Raw genomic sequence first — 15,347 nt, 5'->3', positions numbered from 1 at the left:
AACTATTTTTCGTAGATTTTAAAAAATCGTGTGATTTAGTTTTCACTGGAACATTCCCAGATGAGCTGCCGTGTGAGCGATACACATTTAGAGGGAAGCTGAGTTTTGCAGTATAGGCAGTACATTTTATGCACTAGTAAACGTGCAATATCACAAGCATAAGAAGGGCACGGAAAGCCGATTGTGGTAGGTATTTTGTATTTTTTATTGAGATTTAGCGTGTATTTGTAAGTATTCTTGTTTATCAATGAGTATTGATATAATTTTGGTTTTTAATAAGATGTGTAACATACCTGCGTGAGCAGAGATAAGTTACTTAAGTCTTTCTTGTCGACAGAATTTTGGTTGAAACTTGTATCACTTCTGAATGTTTCTTTAAGTTCAATTTTTCTGTTCGATTTTTTATGGATAAATTATATTAAATGAATTGGGCGGAAGTAAATAGCCGGAAATTGATCGCGATTGTTTTGATTGTACAATAAAACAGTTCATTTTATTTGCCTAATTTTTTATTTGATTGCTGAATTATTTACAACGACATATATAATTAATACTTTAGTTAGATATAACATCATTAAGTGTTGCCATCGGAATGTGTTGCCTAACTGGATGTCTTGAAAAATTGTAGCGTTAGGACAAATAGTAGCTGAGTTTACCAGTATTCAATGGGGGATCTTATAAGAATATAGGAAAGAAAGCATGTACAAATGTGCACGAATGTGAGTGTGCTTATGAAAAAAATATATAAAGTTTTTTTGTTAATAAATTCTGTTTTTTGGGTTAGTTTTGGAGATGTGTAGCTTTGCTCAGCAACGTTTCAGAAAAGAAGATTTATAAAAATATGACATATTATGTATTTCACTCTTATCTCCCCTCGAGAAAGACTAGAAATCCAAAAGGTCTCAAGATAGAAATTCACAAAGGTTAGTCTTTAGTAGAATTGCCCTTAAATTTCATTTAACAAAAAGGGCCTTAAACAAAAAATAGGATGTGCACACTGTTTTCCTTTAAAACTGGTGTCGCATTGCACATTCGTTAATGACGTGAAAGAACATGTCATTCATTTCATTCCTCATCAAGTGCTTTCTTTCTAACGTTTGATTGGAAGGTAAGAAAGATAAACAAACGTCGGCGGCTTGAGTTTTTAAATCCCAGGTAAAACACAAATAATGCACAAAGTTTAAAAAAAAAAATAACGTTTATGCAATCCTAGTAGTTTCTCGTTTTGGGGGTAACAGGATTTGACCCGATTCAAAAACCTTCTTTATTTCTATCTGTGACAGGTGACCGTTAAATGATATGTTCTAAATCTATTTTTAACAATACAAACTGCATTAGTCATGAGAGTAATTTAGACGACTTGCTCCATTTTATAAAGGTGCTATGGATATGCTTTACCTGTTAATATCATGGACAATTTTTCACGTACCTGTTGAGTCACTTTCAGTTTCGGACTTTTATTCTTTTGGAGGGATTAATGGGGATACTCTCATGGCTAAAAATGATGACGGAAGTTCTCCAAATGTTTCAATTACCACAAAATTCCCTTACTTTAATCATCAACACGACAAATTAATTGTAAGTATTTTGACAAAGATCATTATCTCTAGAAAAAAATGTTAAGAAATGTTAAGATAGCATTGGTATTTTTTCTAGGTGAGTACCAATGGTGCTATTTCATTCCTGACCCCAGTGTCTCAATTCACCCCGGATCCTTTTCCGCTGGACGGGGACCGTAGACTTATCACTCCCTTCTGGGGGGACGTAGATACAAGGCAGGGAGGACAAGTCTGGTATAGAGAAACTACAGATCGGGATGTGCTAGACAAAGTTTCCAATGAAATCATATCGTATTTTCCAGACTTCTACCGTTTCCATGCAGCTTGGGTTTTTATAGCTACATGGGAAAATGTCGCTTTTTATGGATGTTCTGCGAGTGTTGGTTGTTCAAAGGTACACTTTTTTTACTTTAAAAATACAATTTTATTTGTACACATTCATGGCATGGCTTAGTTTTTCTCTCATTTTTTTATAGTTTGAAGTTTCAATGGACTTTGAAATTGTTTTACTGTTTATTATCTTCACATGTGTTGTTACGTATTGATTTTAAAATATTTTCCAGAGAAATACCTTTCAAGCTGTACTGATTACAAATGGACAACATTCCTTCGCCATATTTAATTATGCAAACATTGAATGGACGACAGGAACGGCAAGTGGTGGGACTGCAGATAGTGGACTCGGTGGGAAACCTGCACAGGTAAGGTATCATGGGGATTTCAAATAAATTTCCATATGTTATTACTTCGGTATCTTCATAATGTATGAGCAATAATTTATCTCAGATGATCAGAATGGTCTTATTTCGTTATCTTGATTGTATTCAACTTCTCCAGAACTACGAAGTTAATTTCAACTAAACTTGGCACATAGTGTCCTTAAAACAGGGACAGAAAATTATTGTCATCAAGGAAAATTCCATTCAATATATATATAAAGATTGCGAAAAAAAATTCTCTGGCAATTAATTGAAAAATAATGCATTTAAACTTTTATTATGAGCATCCATCAACGTTTGGCTTCGTGGTAGATTGTGTTTGATGACATGGCCGTTGTATCGACAAGAAAATTCTACAACGTTTGACTTTGGGCAAGACTGTTGATTTCTTCCTCTCATCAACTTCTTTGATGTATTTTTTTTTTTAGAATTTTTTCGGATTTAGAACATGATCTGGTATATAAAATCAGCTGGAAGACATACACGTCATATGTAGATCTGGCTGATCATGGGATGTTGTAGTATAAATAATGGATACTTTGGGTTTATCATAAAAAATTGTTGTTAGGTTATTTCTTAATTATATCTTTTTCTCGTAATTTTTTTTAAAAATGAAACACGTGTGCCAGACTCTGTGGTATCTTTATTTTGAGTTTAAATTAAGAGACAAAATCGTATCTACATGGAAATAAAAATTAATATTGTTAATTGATAACACACGTTATATTGAAGTGAAGGCCAAAGAACATTCTTTTCTTTAGTATTCGTGTAACATTGGGTTTTTTTTTTAATTCTGACTGGTTTGACTGCAATCAAAGGTCTGCTAATAACAATTTGGATTCTCCTTAATTAGTTCATTCTGAGATTAACGAGATTAATTAATATATTTACCTTAACAATTTTTGCTATTGCACTCTGTGCTACAACTTTTACAATTGTATAAAGGATAAATTGTCAATACTATGTCCTCTGTGCCCCCCTTTTCTACGATGAATCATTAGAAAAATCTACGATAATTCTATTAATTTCAAGCAAGAGCACAGGTAAATGATACTTTCTAATATAATAGTGTCGAGAATTCGTTTTGTTTATGATGTTTTAGAAAACTGCACTATCTTTGAATTCTAAGTCCCTAAAATAGCAAAATTCGGCCTGGTTTGTACAAAGATAAATAGCATAGGCGCGCGTCTGAGTAAAATAGAAGGATATTCATATGAATTTGCCTTGTATGGCTATTGTTATTATTTCGCACATAGTTGCTTACAGAGAACGATTGACTGAATGACAAAACATATGCTGGTTTACTGGATGTTTATATTTTATGACAAACACATTATTCCTAGTACATTTTCAAATTTTAAATGATCAACAAAGGATTTTTAAACATGACAATACGCATGAAACCTTAGCGTCTATCGTGTTGTACCAAGCAATGCACATGATATAACCAAATGTATGTTATCATTTGTGGACGACTGCTACATTTTCAAAGTTGCAAGTAAAAGTATGTAACATGACATTCATTTTACTTTTACAATACTCTTATTCTGAGACAAAACATAATCAAAATAATAAAAATAAAACAAGTACAGTGTAGATATGAATTTTAGTTAATAAATAGTTTAGGGCTGCTTTTCCCGGGATCCAACTTGAAAGTGAAATGTGCATATTATAAATTTAAGGTATGTATATCATAAAAAAAAATATCAAAAAAGACGTAGACAAGACGCACAAATAAAAAAAAGTATAAATTAAAGACACGTGGGGGCTCGAACTCACAATTACCACATTTATATTTCTGTATTCATTTGAAGCAGAATTTGTTCAAAATCTTATGCATGAAAAGAAGAAAACACTTGCTAAGGCCTTCAAATCGACATTTAGCTTTATTCACGACGTATTATCAACTAACAAAAGTAATTTTCATTATGCCGATACGATATATCCTGTTGAGCTTGAGATAAAAGATACCACAGATGACACATATGTTTCATATTTGAATATTTTACTTGCAAAAGACGTTAATGTGTATCTATGATAAACGTGATGATATTAACTTTTTTAAATTTTTGCACTTCCCTTACTTAAGTAGCAATATACCTTAATCACCTGCACACGGATTTCATATATCTCATTTGATTCGATACAAAAGCACGTTCTACGTATGAACAATTTCTTAAACGTAGTAAATTGTTGGTAAACAAGTTGATGAAACAGGCAATCATCATTTCGTCAGTTCAATGGTGGATACAATGACCTTGTCAGCAAACACAATTTGTCATTGAGTCAAATGCTGATTGACGTTTTTCATTCTAATCGTTAATAGATTATTTACACGCTGAATTGACAATGGGTTTTTGCGTTATTTCTCGATCCTGACAAGGAGCACAAAGCGGGTGTGACCGGTCGGCAGGGGATGCTCACTCCTGCATGACACCTGATCCCATCTCTGATTTTTTGAATGTCCGTGTTTGCTCTGCTCCTATTTTGTATTGTTTTATGGATTTTTAAACTTGAGTACTGTTTGTTATCTCCATATGTTTCATTCTGCATTCATACCACCGCGCCAAGAAGTCATTGATATTGTATGGATAAACCTAAGACAGATTGATAAATCTTCAGATAATATGAAAGTAAAAATTAAATATGCATTTTCATCATTTTCTATATGAAGATCACCTTTAACCAAAATTATCTAAATGTATTGAAGTGCAGTCATGTCAATATGAAATTATTTTATTTATTTAGAAGTTATTTTTCTGGTTAAGGGTGGTCTTAGCAACAGTATGTCATTGGTTATGTAGGTAACTCAATATTTACTGTATACTCCATATAAACTAAAGGATTTTCATATTTATTGTATGACGGAACTATTAACATTTAAGTATCATTTCATTTTTGTGTGATCTGACCCCAGGGCTATGAAACAGACTTTGACTTAAGTCAAATTTTAAATCGCCTGTGAAATGTTAATTAATTACTTACCTGGGTAATTTATCTCAAAATTTGTAAATAAAACACGTAAGTGAATCAATTCTAAAACATATTTTAATTCTGATCTGCTTGACTTCCACAACATTTAAGTACAACATGAAGATTTTTACTTAAGCTTAAGATGCTTCATGATCTTGGGGCCTGGTTTTACTCATGTACAAACTTAAATGTATCACAAAATTTTGGTTAAACAATGTATTTAAGAAAAAGCCCTAACCCTAACCACAACCCTAGCCCTAACACTAACTCTAACCCTAACCCCAAATAACCCTAACCCCTGTTAACCCTAAAATGCGCTATGACTCTGTGTATTCACAGATACATGGAAATACATGTCACATAGCCATTTGTACACCCTTTGCTTTCCAAAACTATTTAATCATAGAATATATGTTATCAATTGCTTCTTATTGTCAGCTTGGAAATTGCAGATTCGTATTTAACAAGTGATTGAAATGCCTATTAAATAACCCTTGCAAAGCAAGTAAAAGAATTTCTTTTTCAAGCATTAAATTTCCCAAGTAATTTTTGTAGTACTCACTCGTAATGCATCACTCGACTGATTGGTCGGTTGGAAAATCACCCAAATGAGCATCAAAGGCCTCAATTAGCGTATGAATTTATTCTTAAAAGTACATTCCTCGTTCTGTTAGTAATTCACATTTTAGCTAGACTATTCCTTAAAATTCCATCATTCGTGGGTTCTAAACGTTTGTGCAATACTCTGTTTTGTCTTCGTCTTGGAGGAGTTGATAAATGTGAGTTGAAAATTCCTAATAATTTCTCTTGAATGACCAATCCATAACTATACTACCGAAATCAGTTAATTCAAATTTTTATGTTTTGGAATTATAGGTTGGTTTTAATGCTGGTGATGGGAAAGTATATTATGTAGTGAACGGCTCACGTACAGCAGACATTATCAATATAAACAAAAAATCCAACGTGGGTATACCCGGAAAGTTCGTCTTCAGAATAGATTCATCGGAAATAGGAGGAGGAGGGTGTAACACAAAAGGTATATTTATTGTATAGAGGTAAGTATGTAAGTGTTAGAATAATAAGACTTCTGGTAAGTATTTTTTAACTATGCGAATTATCTGTTCAGGTAATGTCATCATAACGCCAAGGAGCGGGCCAATGTTCGGCGGTCAACACTTGACATTCAGTGGACCTTGTGTGGACCAGTACACCTCCTTCAAAGTCAGGTTCTCTGGTATTAAGTGGGTAATAAAATGTGAAATGACGTCACAGTATAGCTTTGTCTGCATCACACCAATGTTTGATAGTGACGGCGATGTCCCAGTTCTTATTTATCTCAGCAGCCTAAGTTTGGATCACTCATTCGAAGGAATGTTTTTTGTTTGTAAGTGTTAATTCTATGAAAAAGAATTTTTGGTAGAAGCAACAGAAATACTTCAAAATACATTTAAAATAAAGTATTGGTTTTGAAAGAAGAATAATCTGCAAACATTGGTCTTTGTAAAAACTTTTTCAACATTAGAGTTTTCCATACAGAGTAAGATCTATTTCTGATTGCAAGAATGCTTTGTAAATAATATACAATTATGGACTGTTTAGAAGGGAGACATCACCAATTATCAGGTCTGAGTAGGGTTGTCACCCGAGGGCGCATGGGCTTTTAAACGATGCTTTTAAATGTTTTAAATATATTTTCTGTCAGAAGTCAAAGTAATCTTCCACTAGGTGTATTTTTTTATTTCATTGAATATGTATACTACCGTTGGTTTTTTATCAATGCAAAAGACTAAATTTGAATTCTTGCAATCATGTTACATTAAAACCGACTTTATGTTTGATTTTTTTTTATGTTGCAGTATATACATTAATCATGTTTTCATTTAGTAAATCCTGCATTTAGCAAAGTTCTTGTGAATCGAGTTAATCCGGACATCTGGGGAAATGGTGAACACCTTATTACTTGGGATGAAAACGAGGCAGAACTTGAGAACAGCAGTGCCGTTGATCTCCACGTATTCACTCTTCAGGTAAGCACACACAGTGAGTAGATTATCTAAGAAAGTGGAAAGATACTTCGTTCAAAATTTAACTTTAATATTTCCTTCATAATTTGTCGATAGTTTAAGTATATATATATATATTAAAATCTATTGCATTAGCAAAGTTAACATAATTCGATAATGGTGTTTATTTCAGCTAGGAAGCAGTGGTTTGAAGTTTGAAAGCTTTATCGCAAAAAAGAATATTACTAAATCTGAGTGCATGACAACTTTCAGTTTGAATGTGACACATCACGTGGCTTTACTGCGAGTTACCTCTCGTGTGGAGACTAAGTTTAAAATGTAAACTTCATCTCTTTTATTACTGTCAACGTTTTGTTACTTTTTTAAAATTGCTTAGAGACATTGTCTTAATGCTCGTTACTTAGAATTAATCATATTTTTCCATGAAATAAAAGTTAATCCTTTCAACATATTGACAATATAATGATAAAATCTTTGGTTAGGCCACCGAGAGGAATCTGGTCTGACGTATTTCCAATATATCAATCAAAGGATGAGGAAATTCGTGCATGTCAGAACTGGATTAAGAGTGAGACAGTGTCTACAGACTTAGATGTCGGACCTTGTCCCTGCACACTCCAGCAGGCCATATTGGATATTGTGAAATATCAACCCGATCCTGAGTGTAACAGGTTCCAAATCAAATCAAAACAGAAGGTCAACTGTCGATACCGACGAGATGCCAGACACTGTGTTAGACTTTCTGGACCGAGGTATTTCTCAATATCACTATTTGGCTCATATGAACAGTTTCTTTGTCTCACTTTCAAAAGCTGTTCTTCATATATTTCATTTGATAAATCTGTCAGTCAAAAAACGCTGCTCATCTTCCCTTTATTTAAGGTAAAAATCACACTTTTAATTTTTTTTTCATAATAATAATTTGTAAATGAAGATGGTATTTCCTACAGCAAAAATGGAATGGACAACGTATGCTGCTTTAATGCCAAGGGAAACCTCATTGATTCAAGAGTCCAGGAGGGCGGCACACTTCAGCGATTCCACTATCTCGGAAAGAAACCTGAAAACGTTCCATACATTTCAAACTTTTATCATGACGTTGTGCCGTTTTTGCAATGCTGTCGATTTTCACAGATGCAATCAGACACAAATCAGGAGAATACCACGTATAATCTCTGCCAAGACTTTCTGAAAATACGAAAATACAGCTCCTGTCAAAACTACGAACCTCCAAGGCCAGGTAAGATACTTTTATCGAACTTACGGTAGCATATTAGACAACTTTCATATTCCCCACTTAAAGTTGTAAATGAACAAATGCTATATTTTTAATTCTATGATCGGTAAATTTATACTTTTATCACTAAAATTCACCATATAAACTGACAATTTGACACTTTAATTGTACATGTATCATGAAAAAATACGCAATAATCTTTACATTCTCTCAACTTAAGGATAAAAAAGTCAAAGCTTTGGGAACTTTCAGAAATAAGTAATATTTCTCAGCAGAGATTTAAATTCAGATACTTAGCCTGAATAATTTTTGCCAGGAAATATGGGAGATTTTTTTGTCACAATGTTCAGAATGGGGAAACATTCTAGCTAACATAGCTACATATAAACATTTAAGGAATATTATTTTACTAAGTTTCCTATTAAAACAGGAACCTATTCATAAGTCCCTGGTTACATACAGCTATTTTTTCATACCAGGTTCTCTTCTGTTTCAGCGAGAACGAGCGGTGACCCTCATATGACTACCCTAGACGGACTAGGTTATACGTTCAACGGAGCCGGAGAGTTCGTATACATATACACAGAGGACGATTCGTTCAAAAGTCAAGTACGCTTCGAACAGTTCCGGAAAGATAATGGTAGGATTATACATGTTCAAATCTGTGTTAAAGAAATTGTCAGTGATAAGATATTGGAAATTGAAAGTTTTTATCTGTATTTTAAGGAGATTTAGTGAAAGCTACTGTAGCGACGGCATTAGTGATGGAACATATCAACAGCTCTGATCGAATAGAAGTACGACTCAACTCGATTAGAACAGCTGATGTTCTTAGAAATGGACAGCTTCTTGATTTTGAGGAATCTACTTGGATGAATTTAAAAGGCTTCGTATAACAACATCGATCAATTAATTTTGGCGCTATCGTATTAATAAGAATTGTGTTTAGATTTGAATTTATTTATTTATTTTTTGCATTTATATAGGTGTAACCGTAATATTACTTCCGGTGGAAGACAATAGTACTGACAAATCACTACTGGTATCATTTAAAGACATAAAAATCGCGTTTAGTATTCAAGCATCGAAGAAAATAATAAACATTTCTCCGGTAGTTCAAGGAGAAGAAATTAAAGGTATGTTTCTTAAATTTGTATTTTATTTTGAAAAATCTTGACATTCTGAATAAATGGAAGTGTACACAAATGAAAAAATGTTGATATTAGAGTTGTCATTCTTCTGAAAAAAAAGATGCAGGAGCACTGAAAACATATACCTTTTAAAATTTAATTTTCAACGTATTTACAAATTTCTTCATGAGGTTATAAATCATTCCTAAAACTTGAAAATTGTCATTCAAAGAATTAAGGGAAAAAATCATTGTAGTTTTCGTTTTATTTTTCAGGAAAACTAAAAGGTTTACTTGGGAATTATGATGGAAATTTCTCAAATGACCTACTTTCCTCTACACATCAACAACTACCTGAAAATGCAACAGATGTGTTGATATTCAATGAGTTTGGAATGTCGTGTATGTGTAATTAGTTAGTTTTTATAATGTCCTATCATTTTAGAGAAAATCAAGAAAAATATCTAAAGTGTTATATATAATATATCAAATTGCGAATGGATTACATACAGCATTATTCAAACAGGAATGTAGAAGAAGCCTAATGTTGATCTACTTTGAAAGCAATCCTTTTAAACTAACATGAACTGAAAGTTCGTGAGCTTTTCCGACCACCCATTATCCGTCGTCCGTCTGTCTGTCCCTCTCCTCTGTCTGTTAAGTTTTCACATTTTCAACTTCTCAAGAACTACTGGACAAATGAACCAAAACCCTTGGGATGAGGGGATATTAAATTATTTTAAAAAACGTAAACGACAAAACCCTCTTACAATGGGAAATTATCAAGAAAAGACAAACATAGGGTTGTGTCACTTAAATCATTTCTTCTCAAGAATCATGGGTCAGAAAATATATAGGGAAAATTATTAACATCTGAAAAAACACAGGGTTAGAAATGCTTAATCTTACATGGAAGATTTCTTGGGTAGTTTAGATTCTAAGTCGCTCAAATCAATACCCCCGATGTATCACTGGGTTATTTAGTGATAAATTAAAAGCTTGAACCTGTAAAATAGGACAGGAGACGTCAGTAGAATTTAACGTGTTTATTTCTTGAAGTCCGAGGAAAAAGTGTATAAGATAATCATTGAGTCACAAAATAATACTAGCAAATGCCACTGTAAAAATTTAAACATGCGGTGGCGCAGATAATTTTACTGCTCAGTACACCTTTAAAACAATAATTAGGTTACACATTTGTTTACAGATAATTAGCATTGCCAAAATGTATTATATAAAAGCATACTGCAAGTAACAAAATAAGATGTGTGGTGACACAATAGTTTCATGTGTAAGGGCACCATTAAAACAAAAATGCACATCATTGACTTTACAGATATTGAGTGATACAAATGAAATCTTATAAGAATGTGAATGGAAATAAAATTTAAAATGGGGAAATTTACTCAAACAATAAAACTTCGCTTGGCATTGAGAGATATTATTTCATACAGATGAATACAGACCAAAACATAAGCACATGGCTTTGTTTACATTAACACTTAATGACTTCCGGTGAAAAGATCTTAACTTCCGGTAGCTTAGAAAAGGGGGGATGATTCTTAAACAAACATACAAATAAAGGACGCTTCAACGAAATCTACACAAACTACATGAAAAATGCTACAAAACTATAATACTACTTGGTTACATGATAACGAGAAAAGTACATATGTACTGAGCTTTGAGGTCGCATGTAAAACAATGAAATCTTACAATCTTGCAATAGAGATCAGCATTACAAGTTGAATGAGCATGTGAAATACTAATTAAACAATAAAAGTTACTTACAATAGAAAAACTTGCATACTGAATGCCAGTTAACGATTCTTTTTGAAAGCCGAATGTTTGTTGTTTCATTTTTGTACAGGATGTAATTGTAAGAGTGAAAATCAAAATGGCTGAATATCGCTTTTCCGAAATAAGGCGTTTTAACAATTTACAATACAAAACTTGTGTTCAATAGATGAAATATATGATTTTGGGTAAATTTGTAATGCAAATAAAGAAACTAAAATTCTAACAATGAATTATCACAAAATAAAGCCTACAATAAACAATTATGAATTTCGACAACTTTCCGAATAAAATGTTCTGTTAACAGAAGTATTTGCATAATGAAAATTAAACATATAATATTGTACAAGTTATAAAATGTAATAAATGTTGACAAAAAGATAGATAAGTAAAACATAATTTACCTGTAAAATAGGACAGGAGACGTCAGTAGAATTTAACGTGTTTATTTCTTGAAGTCCGAGGAAAAAGTGATCGGACAATACAAGATAGCGTCCCCTGTCCGGAACTTGAGTTAATCTTGTCAACATAATTGCATTGAAAAGGTGAGAAGAACAATGGGCTCAAAAGTGCCATCAAAAAGCGCGATTTGCCTAAGGGCTTATCTACGATATCGAGAAAAAAGGCGAATGACACAAGTGCGAAATTAAGTTTGTTTAATAAATTAACAGAGTGAATCGGCTTCTTTGATTTGTGTGACACTAATTGATTTCTCTAGATTTCAAAGGAAAATTGTCAAAAAGAATGTAAGATATACTTATCGCAATATAATTCAAGAGTCTGTACACAACAAAGGAATTTAAGTAAAATGGATATTAAACAGATATTAAAACTTGAAAATAAATGAATTTATAGAAAATTAGAATTTAATGAAATAAAAGTGTTTCAGTTTAAAAATTAAAAATAAATGTTGAAATGGATTTCTAAAAATAGAAAATCTGGGAGGGTCAATGGGAACCTATGATAATTCCCAATATAACCGGTAGAAATACACAAGTCGGTACTTCGTTTATTAATTTATTAACGGTCCAAACTTGGCATATTCTACACGATCGGTATGTCGGCGTGGACGGTGCAATGTCCAGTTTCCAACTGAAGATCATTGTATTAAACAACCAATTTATAACAATGATGAAGTAAACAATTACAATCGAGATTTACTCAAAGCAGAAGGACATAATTGACATAATTAATTTAATTGAATAATAATCAGCACTTTCACTCAGGTACAGGTGGCATCAAATGTCTTGCGGTCACGGTCTTTAATTATGTTTTACTTAGCACTATCAAAGAATATAATTGTGACTCAAAATCGGCTCATTTCACACGGTCACAGTACCCCGTCGCCCCCCGAAACACGTCCTCGTGTTTCGAAGTTTGTCTACTGTTGGTGGGAGCTCTTCTGGCAACATTTGAATTTCTTGAATGCTGGTTTCGGCCTCCACGGGGCGGACCACTGTAAATTGCTCTTCTATAGGCAAGAAATGGTTCAGCATGCTTGTTTTGCTTGAGCAGGGAAAAAATCTGTGATTTTTGGTCTTGGCTTGAAAACTCAAAGTCAGATATGGCTTTTATAGCTTTCTTCGACTCCTCAAGCTCAGTTGACGCAGCTACAAGTTTTTCCTGAAGTTCTCTGATAGTCTTGTCTTTCTCCGATAGTCGAACATGAGACGTTTTCCGCTCGCACATCCATTTGTTTTTATAAAGACGAACATCCGATTTGTAGAGAGCCGCCTGTTCCCGGAACTTTTCAGCTTGTGTTTCCAAAGTTTCAGCATGAATTTCAACGACACTTACTGAAGAGAAAGGCATTTCACTTAAAGATTCTTTTTCTTTGTGGGTTGTCCGAAATTTTATTATTCTTTCTCTGTCTCTGGTTTGCTTCCTTTTTGATTTCTTTCGCACCGTACATGTTTTGTCAGTCTGTGTTTCGACTGAGCGCGTCGGTAATGAAGAGACGGCACAGATGGTACGGGAAGTCCGTGTTTTACACATTCTAGCAAAGTGTCCTCTTCTTCCACACTTAAAACATGATGACGTCAGTGCGTTGCAGACGGCCCAGCCGTGTCTTAATCCGCAGCGTCCACATTGTTGCAAGGTGAAGCGCTGTTGGACTGGTCGCATCCAAGCAGGAACAAATGGAAATAAGTCCATGATTAGGGGAATTCTGGTATGAAGTCGCTTAGCTGTATGAGAGTACTTGGATCTAACTACAACAAAGTATATGCAGTAGCCCTGGGTAAATTACCCTTAGGATTCTCCACCAAATATAACCACGTAGTTTGGGTCTAAAGGATGTGTCGTTGATCGGGCAAGAGGGAATGTTGGCAGGGGAAGTGAGTGGCGTCGTTGGCCGGAAGTAGTAGAGCCGTATTCCAAGGACTCTTCCCGATAACACATATAAAGGTCCAAAGTAACGAGTAATCTGGTTTCCGAGTTTATTAATAAGTGCATGTAATTAAAATTATGGACAACAATTTTAACATTCAAGAAATACAAGCGGGGAACACAGACGGAAGTGGCCAGTAATGCGTCGGGCCTCCGAACTGATAAGTAAAATTTGACAATGGTATTTATGGGAAAATGAACAATGAGTTAAAAATGACAGGTGTTTACAATGAGTTAAAGTGATACAGTAAACAAATAATTAAATGCTTTGATGACATGGACATAAAGAAGGCCGATAATTGAATAAGTACATGTTGTTTGTAAAAGTGATTAAAAAGTCCTTGGGCATAAACGCCTTTGGTAGCCGACAAGTGTCACTCAGTAATTAAATTATCAATTAGCAACTTAGCTAAGAAAGATAGGAAAAATCCAATTTGTGAAAGAAAATAATTTCAGATTAGAAATAATATTAAAACAAAAATTAGATATAAACATTTAGAGTCCAAAATGAATTTAAAGTAAAACAGTCAATTTCACACGGTGATAGATGTATCACTATGTATAATACAAAGGGGCAAAATCTGGTGAAAAAAAAACCGCAAGGCCAAAGTTACTAAAGTCAACATTGTGGCCCATGTACATATGAATTTACTTCTTCATTTTTTCACTTCTTTATACCATAATTAAGGTTTTACAATTTTTTCAAAAATTGTTCAATAAATATTACTGGTAATTTGAAATTCTTGTAAATCAGCACAAAGAGCACATATGCAGTATGAGAAACACTTGTTTTCGTTTGTATAATTATGTAGGGGCCATCAATGAGACGGAGTCCCTGTTCACGTATGACCCTGGTAAGAGTTTTGCGGACTATCATCAGCCATCATTCCGGCCCGTGTTTGAGTCCTCAGTGTCGGTAACAGAGGAAGTGAGGGCGGTGTGTGGAGAAGACAAGGATTGTATCTTTGATTTCTCTGTCACGGGATCACGTGACGTAGCGGAGCAATCCCGAACATTCCAGAAACAGTTTCAGGAATCTCAACAGGCAGCTGTAATAGGTAAAATAACATTCACATAGTAAATACATTTTATATGATTTTAGAAGAGACCAGTACCTGAGACTTGGTTAACTGTAATGAAATTAAAATATACAATCCCATTACAGTTTTGACTTGTAGTGACTTGCCGACAGTTCCTGATGGAGCCTGGGAATCCACCAATGGAAATCTAGAAAACTCTTCTGCAGTATTTGTTTGTGGAAATGGCTATATTGTATTAAGTAGTGTAAACAATGTTACCTGCAGGAATGGAATTTGGGAACCTCAAGGAAATGCATCTTGTATAAAGAATGGCACGGATCTTTATACAAGTAGCACGACTATGTCTACTCCTGCTTATTCAACTTCTTCGGATGTATCTGTTTACATTGGTGTTGGAGTCGGAATTCTTCTCATTATTATTATCCTTTTAACTATTTCGTTCCTCTTAATACGGAACAGACAGAGGTTTGTATAATTG

At 33.8% G+C, this 15,347-nt stretch overlaps 2 protein-coding genes across 2 annotated transcripts in view; both read left to right on the top strand.

Annotated features, from left to right (window-relative positions):
• The window catches only part of LOC134244916 (sushi domain-containing protein 2-like), a 55,710-nt gene that overhangs the window by 39,422 nt on the left and 941 nt on the right, over positions 1-15,347 (top strand). Inside the window, exon 15 of the mRNA XM_062727182.1 lies at positions 14,995-15,334. Coding sequence (XP_062583166.1) covers positions 14,995-15,334 — 340 coding nt within the window. The remainder of the gene's footprint in view (positions 1-14,994; positions 15,335-15,347) is intronic.
• Positions 213-15,217, top strand: LOC134244913 (protein mesh-like). The gene is made up of 14 exons (XM_062727152.1): positions 213-1,578; positions 1,657-1,953; positions 2,123-2,260; positions 6,128-6,290; positions 6,381-6,638; positions 7,139-7,281; positions 7,451-7,596; positions 7,761-8,030; positions 8,229-8,518; positions 9,012-9,155; positions 9,242-9,651; positions 9,921-10,046; positions 14,642-14,887; positions 15,134-15,217. Exons 1-11 carry the CDS (start codon positions 1,384-1,386, stop codon positions 9,409-9,411), a joined length of 2,214 nt encoding a protein of 737 aa, XP_062583136.1. The 5' UTR covers positions 213-1,383; the 3' UTR covers positions 9,412-9,651; positions 9,921-10,046; positions 14,642-14,887; positions 15,134-15,217.

Source organism: Saccostrea cucullata, unplaced genomic scaffold, assembly GCF_032062105.1.
Source record: "Saccostrea cucullata isolate Sc308-1 unplaced genomic scaffold, CSIRO_AGI_Scuc_v1 ctg365, whole genome shotgun sequence".
In the NCBI taxonomy this organism is placed as follows: Eukaryota; Metazoa; Mollusca; class Bivalvia; order Ostreida; family Ostreidae; genus Saccostrea; species Saccostrea cuccullata.
This window is presented reverse-complemented; position numbering and strand designations above follow the sequence as displayed.

Coding starts and splice junctions, on each gene's coding strand:
- LOC134244913 (XM_062727152.1), top strand. CDS start 1,384: ATGGATATGCTTTACCTGTTAATATCATGGACAATTTTTCACGTACCT. Junction 2,261..6,127: donor TCGGTGGGAAACCTGCACAG/GTAAGGTATCAT, acceptor TTGGAATTATAG/GTTGGTTTTAATGCTGGTGA. Junction 9,156..9,241: donor ACAGTTCCGGAAAGATAATG/GTAGGATTATAC, acceptor CTGTATTTTAAG/GAGATTTAGTGAAAGCTACT.